Genomic DNA, 27946 nt, shown 5'->3' on the forward strand with positions numbered 1-27946 from the left:
ATTAAACGTATATAAAACGTATTTTATTAAAAATAAAATATATATATATATATATATTTTCCATTAAGACAGGGAATACTTTATTCAAACCCATCAGAGAAATGGACAGCTTGGGTCTGTAACAAAGCGTTGTGTTTTAAAGCATAGGTCAGTAATTGTATATGAGAGTATACACTGCTACATACAAATTAACTGATCAGAGCACAACTTATCAATATTCAAAACAGAATAAGCTTCCCTGTAAAAGCAGCACCTTTGTGACATTTTTCACTTTAGTATTCCTCTCCTTCTTCTTCACCCTCTCCTTCAACAGAATCCACACCAACCTCCTCATAATCCTTCTCAAGGGCAGCCATGTCCTCACGAGCCTCAGAAAACTCTCCTTCCTCCATGCCCTCCCCCACATACCAGTGAACAAAGGCACGCTTGGCATACATCAGGTCAAACTTGTGGTCCAGGCAAGCCCAGTCCTCAGCGATGGCTGTGGTGTTGCTCAGCATGCACACAGCTTGCTAGACTTTGGCCAGGTCTCCACCGGGCACCACAGTGGGAGGCTGGTAATTAATGCCCACTTTGAAGCCAGTGGGGCACCAGTCCACAAACTGGATGGTATGCTTGGTCTTGATGGTGGCAATGGCAGCATTGACATCTTTGGGAACCACATCGCCACGGTACAACAGGCAGCAAGCCATGTATTTACCATGGCGAGGGTCACATTTCACCATCTGGTTGGCTGGCTCAAAGCACACGTTGGTGATCTCTGCTACAGAACGCTGTTCATGGTAGGCTTTCTCAGCAGAGATGAAAAAGGGGCATAGGTGGCCAGAGGGAAGTGGATACAGGGATAGGGCACCAGGTTGGTCTGGAATTCTGTCAGATCAACGTTCAGGGCTCCATCAAATCTCACACAGAGAGAGATCACAAGTAGGCAGAGAGGCAGGCAGAGAGAGAGGGGGAGGCAGGCTCCCTGCTGAGCAGAGAGCCCAATGGATGAGGGACTCCTTCCTAGGACCCAGAGATCATGACCTGAGCGGAAGACAGAGGCTTAACCTCCTGAGCCACCCAGGCGCCCATCAACCTCCTCTTTTACATAGAATTTCCAATGTTCTTTTCTCCCACTTCCTCTGGTGTTCAATCCTGATCTATTTGTTCTTATATTCACTTGCTTTGATTCCCACGGAGTATGGAGTCCATTCCTTTTGGAGGCTAATATTTGCTGATATTTTCACACTTTTGCAAAACCTTAACACTCTCCATTTTCTCTCATCCATGAACTACACTGTGACAACAGATTTTCATGTCAGTTTTGCTTGGTCCAGATACTTATTCCTCTCACATTCTTCAAAGAAATGTAATTCATACACCATGAAATTCATGCATTTAAAGTTTAAAACTCAGAGGTCTTAATAAATTCACAAGGTTTCACAAACATTACACTAATCCGGATATTTTCATCACCCTAAAATGAAACCCCCTCTCTTCAGAGGAGAACCTTCCTGGGAACAACTAATTTACTTTGCTTGTATGGATTGGTTATTCAGAACATTTCACATGGATGGAATCATATAATAAGTCGCTTTTGTGTCTTTTTTCTTTCATTTGTGTTTCTTTTCATGGTTCATTCAATTTGTAGCAGGAATCAGTACTTCATTGTTTTTGTGGCTGATTATTTTTCTAGTATTGATAGTCTATATTCCACTCTTTTCAATCCATTCATCAGTTGATTGACACTTGAGGTGTTTTCACTGTGACTATTATGAATAATATGAAAATTTGTGTTTAGTTTTTGTGTGAACAGAGGCTATCAATTCTCTTGAATATATAACTTTGAATAGAACTACTGGGTCATATGGTAAGTCTCTGTGGAATGTTCTGAGGAATTGCAAAGATATTTTCCAAAGTGGCTGTAATATATGGCATTCTTACCAGCAATGTATGAGGATTCCACTTTCTCGGCATTCTCATTAACACTTGCCATTGTCCATCTTTTTTTTATTATGGCCATCCTTGTGGATATGAAATGGTATCTCATCATTCTTTTGATTTGCATTTCTCTAATGAGTAATGATGTAGAACATGTTTCATGTGCTGAATAGTTATTCAAGTTTTTTCTTTGGAGTAATATCGATTCAAGTCATTTGCCAGTTTTTAATTGGGTTATTTGCCTTTTTATTTTTGAGTTATAATAGCACTGTATGTCTTCTGATACTAGACTCTTACAAAATATATAATTTAAAAACATTTTCAAATAGCCAACCCAATCTGTGGGTTGTCTCCTAACTTTCTTTGAGACTGACCTTTGAAACACAAAAGTTACAATTTTGATGAAGTTCAACTTGTCCTTTTTTTTTTCTTTGATTATGCTGTAAGTTTCATAGCCAAAAAACTACTGCCTAACCAAAGACACAATGATTTACACCTACATTTTCTTCTAAGAGTCTTACAGTTTTAGATCTCATATTTGGGCCTTTATTTAATTTTCTGTATTTATCTTTGTACCATTGTATTTAATTTTTGAGTTAATTTTTGTCTATGGTGTGAGGTTCAACTTTTTTTCTTTTGCATGTTGATATCTAATTGTTCCAGTACCAGTTGTTAAATAGACTATTCTTCCCCATTGGATGGTAAATCAGTTGATTGCTAATGTATGAGGGTTTTTGGAATCTCAAATCTATTCTATTAACCTATATGTCTATCATTATTCCAGTACTAGATTGTCTTGAAACTGTTGCTTAGAAGTATTACAATTGAGAAGTGGGAGTACTCCAACTTTGTTATTTTACAAAATTATTTTGATTTTCCTGTGTCTCTTGATATTTCTTAAGAGTTTTAGCATCAGCTTGTCAATTTCTGCAAAGAAGCCATCAGGAATTTTGATAAGACTATATAGAGAAATTTGGAGCATATCACCATCTTAATAAGATTAAGTCATAACAATCTATGAACCTGAGGAATCTTTTTATTTATTAGGTTTTTAACTTCTTTCAGTAGTTTTATATTCTTCAGTGTATAAGTTTTGCACTTTATTTCATTTTATTCCTAAATGTTATATTCTTTTTGATGCCATTGTAACTAGAAATATTTTATTACATTTATTTTTAGATTTTTTCTAGTACATAGAAATACAATTGATTATGTACTTGATTTTGTATCCTATGACCCCGCTGAACACATTTATTAGCTCTTGTAGCATTTTTTATTGATTTTCTAAATACTGACATACCTCAATTTATTGTATCTTGCTTTATTATGCTCCATAGATATTATGCAATATTTATTTATTTATTTATTCATGCAGATTGAAGGTTTGTGACAACTTTAGTTGAACAAATCTATTTTCTAAGAGCCATTTTCTAAGAGCATTTGCTCACTTCATGTTTCTTTGTCACATCTTGGTAACTCTCATAATATTTCAAACTTTATTATTAAATTATTACATTTGTCACAGTGATCTGTGATCAGTGATCTTTGATGTTAATATTGTATTTGTTTTAGAGCACCATGAACCATGTCCATATAACATAACAAAATTGATCAAAAAATATTGTGTGTGCTTTGACTACTCCACTCACTGGCCAATACCCCACATTTTTCTTCTTCTCCCCAGGGCCTGAAATGCAACAATATCACAATTAGACCAACTAATAACCCTACCGTGGCCTCTAAGTGTTCAAAGAAAAAGAAGAGTCATATTTCTCTCACTTTAAATCAAAAGCTATAAATTATTAAGTTTAGTGAAGAAGGAATGTTGAAAGCTGAGATAGACTGAAAGCTAGGTCTCTAGTCTAGGAAGACTGAGAAAACTCAAATATGGGTTTCTGATATGCTCTTGCTATAGGTAGTATTATTTTAGTCTAGATTCTTGAGATTAGAAATTTTAATTATGCTCTTGATTTGTATAGTTCAAATGAATACAATTTTTAAAAACATGAAGATGGATGTTTCTTCTAAGAAAATGTTAAAGTCTTCTGAAGAGTATCAAGCAATATGTTAAGTAATTATTAATGTTTCATTTTCTAAACGACTGAATGCAAATAATATTTCAGCTCCTTATGCTGTGTTAACTACCTATCCACTTTATGAGAATTTTTCAGATTTAAGTAATTATATCTCATTTATAATTTATTAGTGTCCTAGTGTTAGCAAGGTTTTAGAACTGTTGGTATATCATTGATGAGAAAGAAAGTAAGGGAGAAAGAAAGAAAGAAAGAAAGAAGAAAAAGGGAAAGGAAAGAAGGAAGAGGAAATGAGTTTTTTTTTTTTGCACATTTGTCACACTTAACAAGAAACTTTTTTTTTAATATGAACATCCTTTTTGTTGTTGCATTCTGCCTAAGTTACTTATAGTCATTGAGAATAATTTCATATTCACATTGTTCCATTTTATATTCACTTAGATAATTTACTTATCAGTAGTTATTTAAAGCTATAATTTTTTTTCACTATTTTGTTTTAGTTTTACTTTAATGTTTTTTTTTTTTAAATGCATTCAGGTATAATTAACATACAACATTATATTAAGTTCAGGTATATGATAGGGTGATTCAACATTTGTAAACTTTGTGATATGGTTACCACAACAAGTCTAGTCACTATATCATCTTACAAAGTTAATACAATATTATTGACTGTATCCTCCACGCTGTACATTACATCCCTACGGCTTATTTTTTAAAAGAATTTTATTTATTTATCTGAGAAAGAGAGAGGGATCATGAGCAAAGGGGGTTAGTGGGAGAAGCCGACTCCCTGATGAGCAGCAAGCCAGGTGAAGCCAGGTGATCCTAGGATCCTGAGATCATGACTGGAGCTGAAGGAAGACACTTAACTGAGCGAGCCGCCTAGGTGCCCAGCTTATTTATTTTATAGTGCAAATAACTTAAAATGTATACAATTGAATGGAGAAATTAAAATAACATCTAAATGAAATATTTCAAATTTAAATGTAGTTAGCAAGCAATACATATATTAGTGTTTGGGATCCATGAAGATTAGGAGATTTCCTATTTAGAATTTCAGTAATGATTTGTCACTGTTTCAATAGTTTATAAGCATTTTTTTAAATAAGGAAAAACATCTTTTACTTCCATGAAAATTTTGAAAAATAATCCCAACGTTTTATCGACTGTGCATGTATTTTTTAAATCTGAGAGTTGTGAGAGAATATTTGTGTGAATGGTGACTGAATACCATGAGTGTTTTGTTTTGTTTTGTTTTGTTTTTTTAAATCATACATGTCAACCTGAATATAAAGATGTAAACTGAGGCAACCTTGAAATTGCCAAAATGATGAGTTTACTTGAAAATAGTACAGGAATTACAATTTGAGACATAAGCTATAGCCATCCTTGTCGAGGACTTGGGGTAACTACATTCAATGGCGGGAAGCGTAAAGACAGAAGAATTCAGTTACAATCCATTAAAATAAAAAACTAAGGGAAATCAGCTCTGAAAATTTCCTGAGCAGAGAAAACCAATCCAGTCACACAAACAAAGTTCAGTTCAGCTTATTTTTTGAGACTAGCCTGACCTGGGTCATTTCTTTGTTCATGCCTCTGAAAACCACAAGTAAAACTTACCAAGGTAGAAATGAGACAATCCATGAACAGGTATTATTTTAGAAAATTCCAATATTATCAGTTTTCTGTAAATAAGTTATTTGTGGGAAATCAGTTTCTCAGTCCATAAAATTTATTTCCCTGAAGGCACATGCATGAGATTTTCCATTTTATATCCTTCAGTTTCATTTTATATGGAAATTCTTTTAAATATTATTACACAAAATTGGAATCAATAGATTAAAAAAAGTTAAAATATTTCTTCAGAATAGGATTTCTATGCAACTTCATATAATAATATACAATAAGAGCTTCCAAGGCAATAAATATCTATGCCATTTCTCAGATGCCTTTGTTCACAGAAATTTTTTTCACATATGAATTAAAACCTTTTAGGGGGTAAAATGATCTTTAAATTTTGAAAAAGAGGTTATTCAAGGTTATGTTTCTATTACCCTTATAGGAAAACACTTGGTTTGGGAAAGAATGTTTCAATTTTAGGAATAAAATTTGATATTATATACTAGACATACCAAGAGAGTTTGTTTTCATGTGGCTAACTGTAAGAATATTCAAATTGACCTCTCTTGCCTCACAGAGAACCTTGAATGTAACTTAACTATAATAACACATTTTAAGACTGTAGAATAAGTCATTTTCTCTAAAAACTGTAAGAAAATTGTAGACAAATGACTTCCTTATAAATCTCATTTGACTTAGATAGCAATACTTTTTTTTTTCTCATTAAAATTGCTGATAGAGGGGTGCCTAGGTGTCTCAGTGGGTTAAAGCCTCTGCCTTCAGTTCAGGTCATGATCCTGGGGTCCTGGATAGAGCCCCACATCAGGGCTCCCCACTTGGCAGGGAGTCTGCTTCCTCCTCTCTCTCTCTGCCTGCCTCTCTGCCTACTTGTGATCTCTGTCAAATAAATAAATAAATAAAATCTTAAAAGCGATTGCTGATGGATTTAAAAACTTCTTACCTTCTGTTAGAGTAAGTCATAAAGTCAGTTTCTAGGGACTTATGCAGTGGAAGTGCACTAGGTCCACCAGTAAAATACATCTTTGGAACAAAAAAATGCTTCAGTAATATGAAAAATAACTGGATAGATACACTAGCAGGTTGGTTCTAAGTACACTAAACTAAAAATAAAATAACTCAAAATTCCAGATTATGGATTGCTGTTGATTGCTTTTTAGAGGAATAATGTGTTTTGGACAGAAGAAAAATCTATTTTTTCCTCACTAAGTAGATTAGTTAAAGTCTTACTTGTGAATAATTGGATATTTAGGAATTTTATCCAACGTTAAAATAAAAAAAAAAATTCTGCTGGTATAATATATCCTGGTATATATAATCAAGATCTTCAAAAATCTTTCATTGATGCCAACTTGTGTAATGAATTTTTCTTAGACTATCTTTTATACTTCAGGTTAATTTTATTTTTGTGAATTAAGTGTATTAAGTTTTAACACATAAATTTCTATTTTTTTAACATATTGCCTAGTATCCAAACATCAAGAACTCACCATAGTTTTGAAAATATAATCATAAATTTTTTTGACCCTATGTTGAAGGGAGACATGGTTTAAAAAACTCTAAACATTTTTCCCTGTGAGCTTGAATAAAAAAAAAAAAAAAAAGACTTTTGTTATGATGAACCTGAACAGATGTTGATATATTGTAAATGCTTAAGAAATAATAGTTGGATCCAGTATAACATTAAATAGCCTCAAACAAAAGGAAGTGAGTGGTGGAATGAGAAGAGACATTATCATAAGACAATGGAACCAAAGGCACTGACCTAAAAACGAGAGAAATTATGGAAACACAATAGAATCTTTCAGATATATTAAAATTAAGTCACTTAAGGGGAAGATTAGATTTCAAAGACATAGGGGTCAGAATGAAGAACAATACATGAAAAGTACATGATCATTTCATGAAATGCATATGAAAATATTTGTCTGAAGAGCTTTTCAAAAAGAGAATTGTCTTATGTATTTATTCTTTTGAAATTGTTCAAGCCTCAGACATTTGGAATATTGCAAAAGGGTTCAGGTACTGTGTTGTGGAATAAACTTTATCGGAATCATTAAATGTTAGGCAAGATTTTATTTTATTTTTTATTTTTATTTTTATTTTTTTAAAGATTTTATTTATTTCTTTGACAGAGAGAGAGATCACAAGTAGGAAGAGAGGCAGGCAGAGAGAGAGAGAGATGAGGAAGCAGGCTCCCCGCTGAGCAGAGAGCCTGATGTGGGGCTCAATCCCACGACCCCAGGATCATGACCTGAGCCGAAGGCAGAAGCTTTAACCCACTGAGCCACCCAGGCGTCCCTAGGCAAGATTTTAAATCAAGTTTTTTTTTGCTTTGATTTTCTCATATTATCTATAATTTATATTAAAACAAAACTTTAAGCCACATACTCCCATATACTTCTATGCTGGTTTAAAATATGAATTGTTTTCACTATTTACTAGATTTGAGTCCATGAAGAAAATGTTATTCTATCTTAAGCTTCAGTTTTTTCCATCTATTTTTAATTTTTTAAAGTTTTTATTTATTTATTTTTTTAATAGAGAGAGTGTGCATAAGTGGGACATGCAGGTGACAGAGGGTGAGGAACAAGCAGACTCGCCACTGAGCAAGGGGCTCGATCCCAGGTCCCTGAGATCATGACCTGAGCCAAAGACAAATACTTAACCAACTGAGCCACCCAGGCACCCCAGTTTTTTTAATCTTTTTTTAAAAAGATTTTATTTATTTATTTGACAGACAGAGATCACAAGTAGGCAGAGAGACAGGCAGAGAGAGAGAGGGGAAAGTAAGCTCCCTGCTGAGCAGAGAGCCCAATGTGGGGCTCGATCCCAGAACCCTGGGATCATGACCTGAGCTGAAGGCAGAGGCTTTAACCCACTGAGCCACCCAGGCGCCCCTAGTTTTTTTAATCTTAAAAGAGATAGTGAACACATCAAAGTGGTGTCATGTAGGTTATATATTAAAATAACATGAGATTAAATATATTAAAGATAAGTATTGTAACTTACAGTAACCTTCTCCATGTATAATTAAGTGGTGAAATTGACCATGCAGTCAGTCTTACCACTGTGAGTGAGCTAAGCACTGGATTGAGTAATTAATTTCAATCACAATATCATTTCCCAAAAGTTAGGCATTTTTGTTTGTTTGCTTGCTACTCTTCCACAATTTCACTCGGACAAATGGTAAGTATGTCACTTCTATTTTTAGTTTTTTTTTTTAAGAAGACTAAAATCATACTAAGTATATTTTCCAACCACAATGGTACAAACTAAAGACCAATAGTAAAATAAAGCTGAAATCTACAGTGTAAATACTAAATATTTAGCATGTAAATATTAAACAGCATACTATTGCACAAACAATGGGACAGATAAGAAATCAAATGACAAATCAAAATATGTCTCAAAACAACAGAAAAAGAAAACACATTCCAAAACCTATGGGATGCAGCAAAAACCGATGTTAGGTGAAATTTATACTATAAATCCTTGGATTAAGAAAAAAAGTTAATATAAACAGCTTAACATTATGCCATAAGGAACTAGAAAAAGAAGAAACTTAGCTGAAATTTAGTAGAGGAAAGAAACAACTAAGACAAATAAGAAATGAAAAAGATACTAGAATAAATAATAACATTGAAAGTAATGAGTTTTTCAAAAAATTAAACAAAATTGGCATTGCTTTAACTACATTTACTAAGAGAAAAAAGAGGGGAAACTCAAAAACTAAAATGAGAATTGAAAGAGAAAACAATAAAAGAGATAACACAGAAATACATAGTATAATAAGAGATTATTATAAACACCTTTAATGGTTTGTTACTTATCTAGTAAATAAAACTCTTTATGTTAAAAATAATCAAACTTCAATCAAGTAATCCAGCAGTAATTAACACCATTTTTATTGCATATGATTTATTTTGTCAATATATTGCCAAATAGATCCCCTGGCAAGTATACTGCCCCATTTTTGAAGGAAAATATCACACTGAATTCCTGTTATTTATTATGTGCCGTCAAACCAGGCAGTCTTAGAATAGTATTATATAATTTGACAAAGTACTTCAAACAAGATTTCATTGATATTATAAGTGCAAAAGAAAAGAAATTTTCTTTTTGAGAATAGAACTTTTTTTCTACAAATCATCTGTGGTATGTGTGACTTTAAAGAGTTATTATAATAGTGTTTTGTGTGGGTTGATTAATCCTGAAATTATTCATTTATTCATCTACATGAATATAGTTTAATCAAAACAATTATTAATTTCTCAGACACTTCTAGACTTTATATTATTAAGTATGTCTTCAATTATAGCTTTAATTCAAATGGAAACTTCTTTCATTTGTTCAGGAGGAGAATTACATGGAATGCAAAATTACTTCTAAATATGTAGTTCATTTAGCAAGATTTTTATTCAGGAACTGGACATTTAGCATTAAAAATTCCAATGAGGGAAACAAATCAAGGACCAGGAAGAACAGATTTAGTCAGTGATACAGATAAATAATTTTCAGATTCTGAAAAAAAAGCTGAAAGCAAATAAAAAAGAACTACAAGGATACTATAAACTCTTGCTCATTCCATAAATGACACAGACTACTTTAAGTTAAATCCCTGATGATCATGGATGCAAAAATTTTCAATAAACTACTAGCAAACTGAATCCAACAATAATATATTCGATGCCTCCAGCTTTGCTTTTCTTTTCAAGGTTGTTTTCGGTATCAGAGGTCTTTTGTCATTCTATACAAATTTTAAGATTGTTTGTTCTAGCTCTATAAAAATATTGTTGGTATGTTGATAGGGATTGAGATTACATTAAATGTTTGAATATATATGGAATGGGAATATTAGTTAGTCATAAAAACTAATGAAATCTTCCTATTTGCAATGACATGAATGAATCTAGACAATATTACGCTAAAAGAAATAAGTCAGTCAGAGAAAGAAAAATACCATGTGATTTCATTCATATGTGGAACTTAAGAAATAAAATAAATGAACAACGGAAAAAAGAGAGAGGCAAACCGAGAAACAGACTCTTAACTATAGAGACAAATGGGGAGGGGAGGTGGGTGAGGGGATAGGTCAAATAGGTGATGAGGATTAAGAAGGACTCATGCGATGAGCGCCCAGTATTGTGTGGAAGCGTTGAATCATGACATTATACTCCTGAAACTAACACTGTATGTTAACTGGAATTTAAATAAAAACTTAAATATAAATAAATTGTACTACTACTGCAAGTTTTACTTTATTTATAAATAAATAAATTTGTTATTAAATTACATAAAAATGTTTAAGTTTTACAAGTGATGTACTTGTTTTAGATTGCCTTTGGTACAAAGAATAAGTAATCTGATAAACAATCTCAATTTACAGTTTTACTCATCATGAACATAGATTTGAAGGCAATTGCTTAAATATTAATTTACTCAGGAAATAGTTGTTTATCATTTATTTCTCTACTTATCCACTTCTGGATGTCCCTTTACTTTCATATTTTTCTTTCTTTTTTTAAAAGATCTATTTATGTATTTATTTAGAGACAGAGAGTGTGAACACATGATTTGGAGGAGCGGCAGAGGGAGAGAGAGAATCTCAAGCAGACTTCCTACCCTGCATAGAACCTGACACAGGGCTTGATCTCACCACTCTGAGATCATGAAAATCAAGAATTGGCCACTTAACTTAGAGTCACCTAGGCACCCTTAATTTCCTATTTTTTTACACACATACAAAGCTTATATTCAGCCACTAGATTGAAAATAGCTCCAAAATAAATTGATTTAATATTGAAATCCTTAACCAATTTTATACTATTTGCAAATATGTATTAATAACTTCAATAAAATATAATATTAATAATGTATGTCCTAATACAAAGAAATTAGTTGACAGTACAAAATGCTAGGGCAACATTGGTAAATGGCTTCCTAGTGTATCATAAATTAGATTTAGTTGATGATAATTATAGATGTCTCAGAGAGTTTTAAGAATTAGAACATATTTTAATATACTTGATTTTAGCTCATCCAAGAATAAGATTGGATCATTAAGAAAAAAAATGAGGTACCTAAAAGTTTCCATTTATTGAAGTTATAAGTCACCTAATAGTTTTCTTTGTTTTAACCTCAAGATAGCTAATGGGTATGGGAGCAGTACTAGCACAGTTGAAGTTGATCTTGGAGATCGAGGAGAAAATTCAGTAATGTGCAGCAGTGGCCTATATTTAGCATCTTCCCACTGTTCTAGAGTTCTTGTCCTGATAAGATGGGAACAAATGCCCAGGAAGGCTATTTAGTAGCATTGTTGATGGAAACTTTCATGGCAATATGGGAAATACAGGCTTTCAGGTGTGAAGAGGCTAAAAAGTGTAAGCACCACATCTCGCCACCCACCTGTTGCAACAAAACACCAGGGATTGAGTAGTTGTCAGAGGTGGCTATGTTTCCCTGTGTCATGTCATACTTGAGAGAGGTCATAACTCACCCAATGATGGCAACATCAGAGTGATTACACAACTGTTTTCTTAAAACTCAACTATTTAGGATTTCTTAGAATGGTATGATAAAATGTCTTATACCTTATAAGTAATGACATCTTATGAATATAATTCATACCATAGGATAAGCATTTTGTGTTTATTTTAGTTACAAAATATAAATGTTTGACTTGATTTTACATCGCATTATTTTGTTTGAAAGGTTTTCTTGCATACCCGTAAATATCTCCCATGCATAGGCTCCTATTTTTTCTGTCGTTGTTGCTTGTTTAAAAAGGAACCATGCTCAAACTGTGACAAGCAATAGTTTTGTTTTCTTTTTAATTCCATTAATGGGACTGGTGGCAGGAAGAAAACAGGGTCAAAGAGAGGATGTGAAATTTTTTTGTTGTTGTTTTTCTTACTATATGCCAGCCATGGAGTCAAGGTGTTAGATAATTTTACATATAATGTCAAGTACCAGCAAGTTTCATTTTACTTTGCTTACATATAAGTTTAAATAAACAGAAGTATTTAAAATTAAGAAAGAAAGGTCAGCAGGTCTGGAAGAATGACAAATAAGGTGAAAAAAAGGTAGATGAATTAGTGTATTCTTCACATACATCAAAGTTGACAAAGATCCATCCAAGATGAAACAAAGTCCTTCCTTGATTGAAATCATTTGCTTCTGGGATCTCAAATTATTTTTCTATTTATTAAAGCAACCTGAAAGGATTTTCAGTAAACTTATGCTTCAGTGACAATTAGTAGAAAAGGATGGCTGCTTTTTATTCAATTATATATTTTCTCTGTTTTAAGCCATTTTCTGTTGCCACATAGATGTGCAGTTTCATTGTTTTGGGGTATTCATAGTGATTAGCAGAGTACTGGGTAGATTCTAGTGTATTTAGATACATAATAAGTAGATACAAAATAAGTATTTACTAGGTCAAAAAAGTGAGTATAATGAGAATAAAATCTGAGGGAAAAATAATGTGATGAAGTGGAAAAAGTCAATTATGAATTCACCTTTGAGTGTGCAAATTCCCTTTTGTACTGTTATGAGGTTACACACTGAGATCTGTAACTAGAAAAAATGTGTTTTTTCCTTGGCATAACTATTATAAGATAATGAGAGGTTATAAACATAAAAAATAATACTAAACAAATATAAAACTTAATGTAATTTGGAGCATATTTACTATGTTTCTCCTTCTGCATATTACTATTTCCAAAGAGGCCTATATAATAGTCACCCTCATAATATGGATGAAACTTCCATACATGCATTTTATAGGATAAGAAAGAGTAAAATAGCATTGAATGTTAGTTGCATGTTAAACACAAGTGAACTATTTCTTCAATCTTAACAGTAATTAAGAAAGATTAAAATTATGTTTTTCAGATTGATGAAGAGAAATTTATATTTCTTTTCCTGACAATGTGATATATGAGTGATTAAATAACATGCAGGTATTAGCTCAATGAGGAAGATCTAGACTTTGAAACCAGTTCTGTTTCAAGGCAGACTTTAAAACAGTATAACCCAACAGTTCTTTGGAGAGAAAAGGTAGTGAAATGCTGAGTGCCAGAGAGAAGTGTCAGTCACTGGAATTGAATTTCAAACACATAGTATTTGCTTCCAGTGATAATTTTAACTTTTTTCATGATTTAGTTCTTTTTCTTTCCTATCCACTGTATATGCTCCTGTAGGAATAATAGAAATAAAACTCAGCATTGACTGTTCCCTGCCCTTGAACCAAATTATTAAGTTCTGCCTTCATTTATTCCCATTTCAAAGTCAGCCTGGCATTTAATTAATCTGCAATCTGACCTTTACCTTTCCAAAATGTTTAGTCATTCAACTCTACTATTCCACACAGACCTTAAAATTCAGGTACAATTATCCACTTACTTGTCTTCAACTGCCTTTTTCCCTTTCCATCTGCCCCTTTATTCCTTTGGCCCTTCCTTGTCTCTGGGGAGCTGTTACTGCCATGTACATCTGTTGAAATTCTTCCAGAGCTCAAAGGCCATTTAAATCCCACAACCTAAGAGAAGACTGACTTTCTAGATTCCCATAGGGAGTTACTTCTACTTTTGAACAATTCCGAAGTATAGAAATGGAGCTTCATTTATCTTGTGCCTACTTACTCACTTTAACTTCCTCCAAAAGGGAAGATGAGAGCAAACTTAACAGTTCTCTATAATAGCTAATACTCAATTATTTGACATAATGAATCTAGTACATATATTTTCATTTTTAAGATGAATTTACCTAAGTCTAAATATTTTATTATTTTTAAAACTATTACACTCCATTTGCTATGGAAAATTATATTTCAGTTATGAAAAGTGAAAATGACAATGTAAGTTTTTTCTTAACTATTTAAAATTTGACACAATCAAATAATTTTTAAAAAGCTTAATTTTACAGCTACTTTGTTGAGCCGAAATCTGTTTTATGAACAAAATAATTCTGTCTTCAGTAGTGGTTCTCCAAATCTACCCCTGGTATTCCTAGAATTCAGTGAAGTTCTTTTAGGAGCAATTGCAGCCCTTACTTACTTTTCCCTGAATCAAGCTGTTCTTCCCTTAAAGTTTTTGAAGAATATCAGATTCTCATTGGGTAGACTATATTTAATGAAACCTATGTTAGACATTTATTGGTTAAAGTTAACTATGACAGCACGGATAGTCCATCAGTTTGTATCTTCACTCTCTTTATAACATTACATTTATTTTTTTTAATTTTGTTAATTTAAATCAATTAATTAGCATATCGTGTATTATTAGTTATTGGCACTGTTATTGTACATGTAAAATGCTTTTTTTTTAAAGATTTTATTTATTTATTTGACAGAAAGAGATCACAAGTAGGCACTGTTATTGTACATGTAAAATGCTTTTTTTTTTTTTTTTAAGATTTTATTTATTTATTTGACAGAAAGAGATCACAAGTAGGCAGAGAGGCAGGGAGAGAGAGAGGAGGAAGCAGGCTCCCCAATGAGCAGAGAGCCTGATGCGGGGCTCGATCCCAGCACCCTGGGATCATGACCTGAGCCAAAGGCAGAAGCTTAAACCACTGAGCTACCCAGGCGCCCCAAATGCTTCTTTTAAAGGAAAAAAAAAAAAAGAATGACAAAAATTATTTCTAGAGAGTCTTCAGATGATATGAAGAGTATGAGACCCCAGAGATTCAGACCAAAGCTTTTCTAGCAATTTTAGAGTATATAGGTAAGATTTACTATAGTGTAGTTTAAGAGCATTATTTTCATGCTTTAACCCTTTATTTAGGACTCTTACAAAGTACGAACCTTTGATTCTTATACATATAAGATGAGATTAATATCTTGAATTTTTGTATACATGTAATAGCTCTCCTATCAATAGCTTCCTTTAAAATCTATGCAAGTAACAAGATCCCATAACAGAGTTATCACGAAGTACTGAATACTGATCAACAAAATATCCAATTCAACACAATTGTTACAGAGTTGTTCAGTAGATTTACACTTATGAAGTTTAAACAAGAACAAAAATTGATATTAAACTAACTTTTCAAAGGAAAATGCTAACTTCTGACATGCTTTTTAATCAACTAACAAATATGGATAATGAGAAATGAATTTCACATGTTCAAAAATGAACTACAGTCTACATTTTAGCCATATGAATTCATATGTTATGTGAAAGTGCTTTGTAACAAATACATTTTAAAGCAGCTTTCTAGTTAAGTTTGAAAAGCGGTTATTGATGGGAAAAGCGGAAGGGAGAAAGAATTGACCGGCTTAGCAGAAATCAAAGTGACAAAAAAAACCAAAAAGAAAAGAAACCCACAAGTCAGAAATATTTTTTTTTTTTAATTTATTTGTCAGAGAGAGAGGGAGAGAGAACGAGCACAGGCGGACAGAGCGGCAGGCAGAGGCAGAGGGAGAAGCAGGCTCCCCGCCAAGCAAGGAGCCCGATGTGGGACTCGATCCCAGGACGCTGGGATCATGACCCGAGCCGAAGGCAGCTGCTTAACCAACTGAGCCACCCAGGCGTCCCAGTCAGAAATATTTTTAGCAGACATTTGAAAAATGTGTAAGTGGTGGAAATTGGTAAACAGACCAAACTGAATTTTAGTAGAGCTGTTCTTAATTGTGAGGGGAAAACCACATCAAAAAGAGACTGTTAAATCTGTACTTAATAATGTACTGGTGTTCAATTATTTAATCAAAATAGAAACTCCACAACTACACCAGGTTTCTTTAAACATAGGGATTATTTTCAGGATTTTGTCATGCTCTCTTCCTAAGAAAGGGAATCACACGTCCACAGGAAACAGTAGTAAGGATTTGGGGAAAATAAGGTATTTATTGGTAAAGATTTAAGTTGTTAAGCTTATGAGATCTTTGTTATGCTTAGAGTTGACTGGACAAGAAAAAAATACAGGAACTGAATTTTCTCTTTAAAATCATGTAATATATAACTTATATTGTCATTATAAGCAAGAGCAAATATATTACTTTTCTGAAATATATGAAGAGGTGAAGACAAACAAGCAAAATGATAAAATATGAGAGGAAGTGTGTTTCTTTTAAATGAATTCTGGGAAGATATTATCATATAGAAATGCTACAGGTAAGCACAAGTTAAATTGTAGATCTAAATATAGAAGAAAAGTTATATACTAGCAAGGGACTCTAATTTATGTTTAAAACCATCCAAATACCTATCAGTGCTTTCTTCTCATTTTGACCAACCTTATACTTTATGTAAACAAAACTAATTTTTTCCGATATAGCTATATAGAAAAGTTATACTAACAATTCTTAAGCAAAATTATTTGATTGTTACTTGATTAAAAATAAAATGACATAAATCAATTTTGTCTTAGTTAAAATAAGGCATAATTTAAACTTGAGTTGTGGGGCGCCTGGGCGCCTGGGTGGCTCAGTGGGTTAAGCCACTGCCTTCGGCTCAGGTCATGATCCCAGGTCCTGGGTTCGAGCCCCACATCGGGCTTTCTGCTCAGCAGGGAGCCCGCTTCCTCCTCTCTCTTTGCCTGCCTCTCTGCTTACTTGTGATTTCTCTCTGTCAAATAAATAAATAAAATCTTTAAACTTGAGTTGTAAAGTATGGAATTTGTGGTATTATTAATCCCAAATTTAACATTGTATCCTTTTACTTTATAGCAAATAGACTTATATTAGTATTTTTAAAACTGCACAATTCAGGAATGCTCATGTTAGAAATATTTTAAATAAATAACAATTTCATGTGTGTATAAAAATAGTCCCTATTCCATTATTTTCATGGGTAAGACAAAGGTAAATTAAATCATTAGGACTTTGCGTGATGTGCTTACCATCTTTTGGCATAAAATAATTAAGACCCTTAATGATGTCTTAGAATTTTATAGTTACTTTACTTCCAAATAACACTGTGGGAGTTGATTTTGTAACTGACAATATTACAGCAAGAGGATATTAAAATGACTCTTGCCTATGGTAATGAATGTATATGATGACTAAATTGAGTTTCAAATAGTTTATTGCCTGCAAATATGTAATTTATTATATAATAAATAGAAAAAGTAATCAAAATTATTGAAAGCAGATTCACATTTTATCATAAATTTCAAACAAATCTATTGAAAAAATGTTGACTTTTTGTTCTGATTATTTTATATTCAGTAAAACATATCTGCAGAAATAATAATGGATTTGGAGAATGGATTTCTTTCAAACATGAAGAAAAGCACTTTTGAATATTTGCCTTAAGTTTCATAAAAATAAAGTATTTTTAGATGTTTTGACAAACTTCTTGCCATGCTTGTAAGTGTAAGAAAATTTTCTGCTCTTATTAAACACAGGTAAAAAGAATATTTTAAAAGTAAAATAAATGGAAATCACTTGTTTAGTAATTTCTAATTATGATCATGTATTCAAATAAAATTATTCTCTATTCCATCTCATAAATGACTTTAGAAATGATGGTCTAAAAAACAAAGCACACCATTTTACATGACACAAAAACAGAATGTATTTGCTAAATGTATGCCATAAAATATTTTCATTTACTTAGGTAACTGAAGGAAGTGAATGCATTTCAAAATAAAATGTAATTAGCAGTTCTCAATAAAGCCTCTCATAAGTTCCCATTAAGCATTAAAGTATAGACACATAAAATGTTCGGGTGGGGACTCAAGTCAATTTTCTAATCCATGCACTGTTTTATTTCTTCCAGGACAGATTAAAAAAAAAAAAAAGGAAAACATTTAATCCACTTTTGCAAATCTAATGTTACCTTGATGCAGAAATAAAAATAACATAAAAATAAATCTAAATTTGAAAACAAAATTGGTGGGACGCCTGGGTGGCTCAGTTGGTTAAGCCGCTGCCTTCGGCTCAGGTCATGATCCCAGAGTCCTGGGATTGAGTCCCACATCGGGCTCCTTGTTCTGTGGGGAGCCTGCTTCTCCCTCTGCCTCTGCCTGCCTCTCTGTCTGCCTGTGCTCGCTCTCTCTCTCTCTCTGACAAATAAATAAATAAAATCTTAAAAAAAAAAAAAAGAAAACAAAATTGGTGTGTGTAAGACTTTTTTTCCCAATTGGAGAAAAAGATAATCATAATTTTTACATAAGACTTCTTACTTTCTGCAATTCCAGTAGTTTCATAAAACAATTTTAGGTGAAACAATAAATACTAAATTCTATCATTTATCTTACTTTTGTTGATTCATGTCATTTTAAAAGCATTTACAGTATAAGTTGTAAAAATCATTCATTCATTATTTTACTAAATCAGTTTTTTTCAATTATTCTGAATTACCAAACCAATTTGCCCACGCTATTGGTCAAGTCTTATTCCATTTCTATTATTAAATGTTAATTTTAAAGTTAGGTGTATTAGCTATAGGGGAGGTAGATTCAGATTTTATGTGTATCACAGCACCGTAGAGATTCAATTTAATATACTAATTCTGATTTTTTTCTCTAAGAAATTATTAGAAAGCAAATTGAAATATCCTGGGAACAGTGGAGTTTGGAGGGAGCTGTGGAAATAAGTATAATTTTTAGTTGAAATATAATTTATAACAGATTCATTTTGGACAAAGAAAAACAAAAAAAAGATACATACAAGGACAGAAAGATAGAGTGAGTGAGCACAAATAATATATTAGCATATAGAGCCAACGTTAACAGTTGGTAACTATGAGTAAAGGGTACATAAGGCCATTTGTATTATTGTCTTCCTGCCATTTTCTGTACATTTAAAATTATCTCCAAATAAAACTTAAAAAAATGGCTTGAATAATTATATGAGACATAGGATGATGAGGAAATAGCTTTTTTAGTGATTGTAAAAAAGATAAATTATCCAGGTTACATATTTAAATGTACATATTTAATGTAAATATTTAAATCATTTTAAATTAAATATTTAAATTAAAAAAATTTTAAGTTGAAAGTATAAGGGTTTTGAAACTTTTCTCCTCTAATGACTAATCTATTTCCTCCTTAATTCTCTATGTTCTCAATTAATTTGGATACTTTGTCTGAATTTTGCTTTATTTCAAACTACACAATGTGAAAGCTGAAAGAGATATAGAACAACTGTCTGATTTTACAGAAGAGGAAATTAGGTCCAGATAAGCAAAATTACTTTTCCTGAGCTCGACTGAGATTTTTTCTGAGAAGCTTAATGTAAAAGGTTAACATTAGCTGTTGATTATGGAGGGATTATGAAGCATCCTTGATATTTTCAATCCTCTTTAAATGAATGTGTTAGACTTGATTATACATCAAGTATCTAAGAAAAAAAAACAAGATTCATTTTCTTTTCTCTCAGTCAACAATTCAAAATATTTGAATTCAACATTCAAAATAATTAACAGTTTCATGTTTCTAATGATTTTAGGTAAAAAATGAATAGCCTTGTTTGCTGTTTAATTATATTTTACATGAAATCTAAAACTTATTTTATCACCTTAGTATAATAATCTCTTTTGAAGATTATTTCTTGAAAATGATATTTGATCTCACATATTTGATATAACTAGGATGTGCCATAAACTTCATCTTTTAAGTACATTTCCCATTATACAGTTTTGTCATTAAATATTATGATCTTTAAAATTCCAATTTTGTTTCTTTAAGAATTTTCTAAAATATGTATGTTAAGAACAAAAGGAATTTCAGCTAACAGAACATTGTGAATGTTAATATCTTAATTGTTAATTCAAATAAATGAGCTTTTTATTGGTAAATATCCTCTTATATTTTGTGCCTATATTATATAAATTATAGTTGATTTTTAATTTTGAGTGATGGTGATTTCTAGATCAACTTAATAGAAAATTTGAATTATATTTATCTGAATTTTTCATATGTTCCTTAGATAATTCTTTTATAGAAGTGATCACTAAATTGGCCTTGAAAGAATTAATGGAGTTTAATTTTCCTTAGGAGTTTATTCTGGTTATGAAAGTCTGATTAAGTGTTTAAGAATAAAATAAATCAAGTAGATAGTCTAGTCTTTTATAATTCTTGTGAATTACCCACCTGTGGACTGTCAGCTTTATAATAAATAGTTCCTTCCAAATTTTAAAACATAAAATTATTACCATCCAGGAAATGCCAATGCAATAAAAATAAAATTTTAATTATTTTAATGTTTTAAATGTGCTTTCAATTAAAACCTGAGAGTTAATAGTTGGCAAAATAACGGGCAATGAAAAAATATAATATATAATGGTGGAAATTAAAGTAATAATTTACATTATATGCTGGTTACCAAGTTTTTACACAAAAAGCTTGTGAAGGTATTTTGACGTTATACAAAAAACTTATAAAAATACTTTAGTCTTTGTTGTGGACTGAATGTTTGTGCTCTCCTGCTACAAATTCATATGTTGAAACCCTATTATTCAATGTGATACTATTTGGAGATTTGGCCTTTGGGAAGTAATTAGGGTTAGATTAGGTCATGAAGCTGAGGTCCTCATGATGAGACTGATGATCTTAAAAAGGAGAAAGATACTTCTCTCCTTCTGCACACAGCACTGAGAAAAGGCCATGTGAGAATGTAAAGAAAAGTTTCTGTCTACAAGCCAGAGTGAGAACTTTCACCAGGAGCCAAATCAGCTGGTACCTTGACCTTAGACTTCCCATCCGCTAGGACCGTGAGGGAAAAAAAATCTTGTTTAAGCCACCCAAATTATACCAAAGTCTATAGTATTTTGTTGTGACAAAACAAGCCAACTAAGGTAATCTTAGACAAAAGTCTTGTTAAAATAGTTTGCCTTAAGTTAAAATAATGATTTCATGTAACACTTTAATCTTCTTTACCCAATTTTATGCACAAAGAATTCTTAAAGTGTTAGGTTAGCAAGAAATAAGTTACATACTGATGTAAATAGATATGTATACATATTTATACGTCTCTCTATATATGTATGTATATATACACACACTAATCTTAGCTGGGATCATTAATTGTTCATTGATTTATCCTCAAATATTCATTAAGGGCCTAAACAGGCACTGAAGTTTAAGCAAACAAATCAAAATAGCTACTTTCCCCTAAAGGAACAGAGAATGAACACAACCAAGTAGATTGATCACATGGTGATACATTCTAGGAAGAAAAAGCAAGGAGGTGGTGAACTAGAGAAAGGTTTTGAGGAAGGAGAGGCAACTTTAAAGACTGATCAGGAAAACAATCTATAAAACAGTCATATTTAGACTGAAGCTTGACTGATAAAAAGTCATGTGACTATCAGGGGAAATTATTTTGCATGATTGGGAAATTCCAAGCCCTAAGGCCTCAAAGATTTTCCACTACCTGTATTTGTAGAGACTTTCAAACAGTTTGATCTTGTATTGGTATTTGTTGTTTTAAAAAATACAATAACATTTCTTAAGCAATGTTAAATTTTAATTCAGATTACCTTAGTCATTACATTCATGCAAGGTAATTAAATTCTTGTTTCTTTTAAAGATGAAGCTTCCTCAATTACTGTGCCAGGATTATAGGGATAAAAGCCATGGACCAGGAATAGGACCCCATCTCTGCTCTCCCAAGACCTACCACATGGCCACCTTTCTCTGCTGAGATCACTCTCTCCACACACTCTATTAAAGCAAAGTATACACAACTTTCACTTTTTAAGAAAATAAATTTGTTAATTTAGTTGTGAGAATTTGATTAAACCTTATGATATAACAAAAGATATCCTAGGGCACTGAACAAAAATATATCAGTCACTCACCATCTTCCTAACATAGTCTTATCAAGTATATCCATTATATAGTTAACATTCACACAAAATATTTCAACAAGTTGTTTTGGGCAAAATGGCCATTAATATAACATTTTTCTTTTTTTCCTAAGGTTTTATATATTTATTTATTTGAGAGAAAAAAAACAGAGAGAGAGAGCAGCGGGGAGGGGCAAAGGGAGAGAATCTCAAATAGACCCCGCTCCCCAAACAGAGCTGACACAGGGCTCGAACCCATGACCCTAAGATCATGACCTGAGCTGAAATCAAAAGTCAGATGCTTAAACCAACTGAGCCACCCAGGCACCTGTAACATTTTTCTTTTGTACCTGAAATTGTTTTTAAAATGAAATAATTGTTTTGTTTTGATGAAACTACCATATTATCCAATTGAAGAAGGCTTCCTAAAACTAAATGTGTTTTGTTGTAATGAGGCAGAAATATTTCTCGCATCCAAGTACTAACCAGGCCCGACCCTGCTTAGCTTCCGAGATCAAGGCAGAAATATTTCTATGACATTTTCTGAGAAAGCTTCCCGAAAAAAATGCTAGAAAGATGTAAGTTATTATTACTAATAGTAGCAGGGAATTCCTGCTACTTATGATGATCTATAAATTATAACTCACATAGGACTTACTTACCTAAATTTGTATTCAAATGCATAGCATATATATTAATAATTGTAGCTATGAAAACCTCAGCTGTTCTTGATTTCAATAGTCACTAAAAATACTTTCATGAAATGGGTAATTTTTTTAAAAAGTATAAAAAACCTAGATCCTATTTTTCAAGATAAAACCAAGACAATTGTCCCCACAAAAATATTCCTGAATATTTCGTTTTCTTAATGGTACATAGTTTAACCTGATTAATATATAACTACATAATGTAGTCTTGAGAACTACCTGTAATTCTGTTGTCAGATATGAGTTTTTAATAATTCATAATTTACATCAGACAACACTTTACAGATCTTAAAGAAATTTCCCAAACAGAATCTTCATTTCTCACAATAATCCTTTAAAATGGGGAAGGTAGACATTCAAACTGAAGTATATTAAACTGTCAGTGACGGGACTTTCCATGTTTTCTTTTACCAGATAGGACAGTAAGAAAGCGAATATAAGTACCCAAAAAATAACTCAAAGTTTCCTAAACTCTTGTAACATTCCAGATTCAGCTTCTGTATAAACCATTGTCATTTAAGTCTAAGAAACTACCTTATTCTTTCCAGGGTTAGAAGGGAAGAGCCTATGTAACTCCTCAGCTTTGAAGAAGGTAAAGTAGATAATTTATTTTCACTTCTTTAAACAATTAAACACCTTCTTTTATCCTCTTTTGAAGAAGCTCCAGTTGTTATATCTGAATATCAGATTCAAGGTCCGTATAACATAGCAGCAATACACACCTGGCGAGAAACCGCTCCAAACCTCAGGCGTGCACGATGATGCCTGAATCGCCTCAAAATGTCTGCCAATTCTCACGAGATTTCTGCCCCGCAAATGTTATTACTTTTCCTTTCAAATAGATTCCTAAACACAAGAGAAATGTATTAGGTGAATTTTAAAATGAAGATTAAATTGATTTTTGATCAGGGAATGAAACCATTCTAGAATTTTTTTTTTTAAGATGTATTTATTTATGTATTTGACAGACAGAGATCACAAGTAGGCAGAGAGGCAGGCAGAGAGAGAGGAGGAAGCAGGCTTCCTGCTGAGCAGAGAGCCCAATGTGGGGCTTGATTCCCAGAACCCTGGGATCATGACCTGGGCGGAAGGCAGAGGCTTTAACCCACTGAGCCACCCAGGCGCCCAGAACCATTCTAGAATTTTTAATACTAGTCTCCTTAGACCGAATATTAGAGAACATTTTTCTTGCTTTTCTCAAAATAGTTTTCTTGAGCTTTTGGAGCACATTCTTATTTTAAATTTATTTTTTGATATGGCATTAGTTTAGAATTACTTGAGAAATCACACAATGCTTACTTGGAGACAGATTACTATTTATAAGAATATAAGTTCCATGAGTATAGAGTGCATCAGTTTAAAATCATATCCTTAATCTTGGACACATTAAACTTCCTATTTCAATTTTCTCCATAAATTTGGGATAATCATACCCACCTTATGGTATTTTTGTGAAAATTAGGGTGCCTGGGTTGCTCAGTTAAAATAGCATAAAGCTGGTACAGCATTAGTTAATATGTGTAAAATATCTTGACTTACTTCATAAGTTCATAGCAGTGCTAATGCATATCATTACCACAGAATATATTGATTTCATGTTGATTTTCAACATAAAGATGCATTTTGTATTCTATATCTGGATTTGCCTGTGAATTTGATAAAGTAATTTTATCATTTATAAAAGCATACAGGTAATACATAAAGAAAGCATTCTGTTGCATCTTGACACTCTCAAGGGACACAGCAACATCCCATAATAACACTCAACACTTATGTAGAACTAAAGGAAGAATAGGAAAATATTACTTTCAAATATTCTGTGTATTTATTCACATAAGAACACTTTAATCCAAATCATGACTGAACCATTGGTGTAGGTGGACTAATGGACGTGTTTAAATTGTTATCAAATTAGCTTGAACAATTTCCTGTGACAAGCATTTGTAACACTCAATAATCTGTGGAGATAATTTCAGTTTGATATTCTATCTTGATTTCAGAAGTTCCCATATTCTCCTCAAACTTGTCAGGAAAATCTTGACTCCTAGAGTATGCTTCAAACTTTCATTAAAAGTTTTGTTTCAGGGGCGCCTGGGTGGCTCAGTGGGTTAAAGCTCTCTGCCTGCCTCTCTGCCTACTTGTGATCTCTGTCTGTCAAATAAATAAATAAAATCTTAAAAAAAAATTTTTTTTTGTTTCAAATTTAGCTTTATTCTGACAAGTCCTGCTCAGAGGGTCTGCCTGTTCACAGAGGGCTTTGTTGACTTCTTTGAGTAGACTTGCGACTTCTAAGCTCATATTAGCCTGTCAATTCCTACATTTTCCTCAGTGACTCTGAGTTTGAGGTACCAGTGAAACATAATTTTTGTTTTTTGTTTTTTGTTTTTCTCACATCCTGAAATCTTTGGGATCTTCCAAGAACAAAGGTGAGAATTGAAAAGTTTAGAATAGATGATAATGCATATTATCTCAAATGATCCATCCTAAGGCCTCCAAGGACTGAATCCTGAATTCATCTCAATAAAAAATGAGGAAATCCAAGCCACTCCCCCATATTTATATCATTATTTTTCAATACATGCATCCAAAAATATATTCTAGATCATGTCTCCTGATTATTCAATCAATAAGTGAGAATCAAAGTTTCATAATTGTTATAAGTCACTCTAAAATGTACATCTTCTTGATTTCCCTTACTATATCATGGGATTTTTCTATTCTGAATAAATCTCAGTTAAAAATATTTTTCCTTGCATATTATTTTTAATTATTGGGAAAATTAATACTTTTGTTTTCAAAATAGAATGTACCTAAATGAAATTTCAAAAAATCAATGGCATATAAAGATACTAAAGACTTGAACTCTTGATTCTTTTTGAGTTTCATTCAACCCTGAAAGTCCAGTTTGTCTTGAATATATACAATACTTTTTAATTGTTAAAGTCTATTTCTAGTATATCCCTAGCATACCACTTTTGACTGCAGCATTTTAAACAAGTTATGCTTTAGCAGGAAGAAAACAAACACAGCTTTACCCAATCTATTTAGCCAAAGATTAAAAAATAAATAAAGGTGGTGTGGTGATGACATAGAAAAGATTTATTAATTATTGAAGCAGCTTCTCTTTGGCAGCCACATCTCCTAAATACATTCACAGCTGTTACTGATCTTTACAGAGAGAACTTGCCAGAGCTAGCAAAACAACACAACTTTTGTTACACTCTGTCATCGAGGCTTAGAACATTATATCATAAGAAATGACATTCATAGTGTATGTTCCTTTCCCTTCAGTATTTATAAACATCAGGCATTCCTGTATCTGAAACCAATGTAATACCAACAAGGCTACCTGCTCAACCAGAGAGAGAAAACAAAGTCTCCAGGTGTCACAAGAAAATATCTCTGTCTCCTTCTTTCTAGTAACCCAGAAAGACATTCTCTTTCAGCCCATGACATGATGCTGGTTTTATTTTCCTTTACATGGGGGGGAATTGACACTGACTTTTTTCTGGAAACTTGGATCACAGATTTATTCTGCTGTCCATACCAATAACCTCCCTATAAAAAAGATCAAGTAGATATGATTATCATTTCAAGAGTGGGAAACTTAATTTCCAGAGAAATAAAGTAATACGGTTGGGGCTACAGAACTAGTTATAGATACAGCCAAAAAGTCCCTGATGAGAGCCCAGATGGCTTTTCACTACTCCAGACTATATTTTTATTAAGAAATCATAGCTACATAAATATTTCCAAGAATTGTGACACTGGCAAAAGCCTATTTAGAAATAAAAGTCCAAAGTTCATAAAAATATAAAGTGCCAGCAGGTAGCCACTATTGTTTACATAGTGTTTGTTCAGTAAGATGAAGAGAAAAACTATTTTCAGATACTCTTTTAATTATAATTATAAAATCAAACTCCTAAATTTTCTGATTCATTGATTTTTCATAGGTTTAGGGCTGGTACAGGAAAACCCTATGTTAAAGGGACCCAGAACTTTGCCTACAACCAAAACTCAAGCCAGAGAAACAATACTTACAGCACAACAAGATGGCAGAGGTTAGCAGCAGTACTCAGGAAGTTTTTCTCTTCTGACTAACTTCACTGTTACATTTTTTACCTTCTGAATTCCTCAGAGACATTGATTTAGCAATTATCCCTTTCTACAGAGTATCTGGAACTTCCGTCTTTTCCCACTAGTAGTAAACTAGGCCTTCACCCGGTAATAAATATTTTCAAATGTCCTTCCTAATATATACAATAGGGAATAGGAGGGAGGAGAGATGGGTAGGGAAAAAGAATGAACAAAGGAGGGCCCCCAAGAAACCTTTAATCAATTTCATGTCCCATTTAAACTATTCATTTTTTTCTCCCTTTCCCAACAGAACAAAGTCTCTTGAAATAATTGTCTTTTTTTCACGGAGTCCCCTACCACCTCCAGATCACTACTGAACCTTGGTTTTTCACACTCGTCCATCCCATGAAATTGTCTCCAATGTCCTAAGTACTCTATTGTAGCATACAAACAAATCCTCCTACTCTTTGACTTCTCCAAAATATGCTGATGATTTGCTGGTTGGAGCTAACTTGTAATCTGGATTTATTCCAGTCTGCGTTTCCGCTTGGATTTTTGATGTTATTTACAGTCTACTGGTGAGATGTACTTACATGAGTTTAGAAGGTAGAAGTGAGATGAGTTTTTGTCTCTGGCAGTGGCAGCAGCAGAGGCATGGGTTTTTGGCAACAGCGGGTATTGGCAGAGACCAGTCGGACTCCATGTTCCCCTGCCAGTCAGCAGCTGTAGGGCCGTGTAGCAGCTGTTCCGCAGCAGATATTTTCTTTAGAAAAAGTCTAGGTGCCGGCAGCCACTTCCTGGTATCATGCATGCCAATCGCAATGGC

General features: G+C 32.7%; 1 protein-coding gene across 1 annotated transcript; it reads right to left on the reverse strand.

Moving 5' to 3' along the window:
* Positions 1-63: 63 nt before the first annotated feature.
* On the reverse strand, positions 64-27931 carry LOC125085593 (tubulin alpha chain-like). Its single transcript, XM_047704060.1, is given in 3 exon segments — positions 64-806; positions 809-902; positions 27714-27931. Coding segments are annotated over 3 exon segments (846 nt in total). The 3' UTR covers positions 64-272.
* Between the last annotated feature and the right edge of the window lie 15 nt (positions 27932-27946).

Source organism: Lutra lutra, chromosome 15 (genome assembly GCF_902655055.1).
Source record: "Lutra lutra chromosome 15, mLutLut1.2, whole genome shotgun sequence".
Taxonomy (NCBI): domain Eukaryota; kingdom Metazoa; phylum Chordata; class Mammalia; order Carnivora; family Mustelidae; genus Lutra; species Lutra lutra.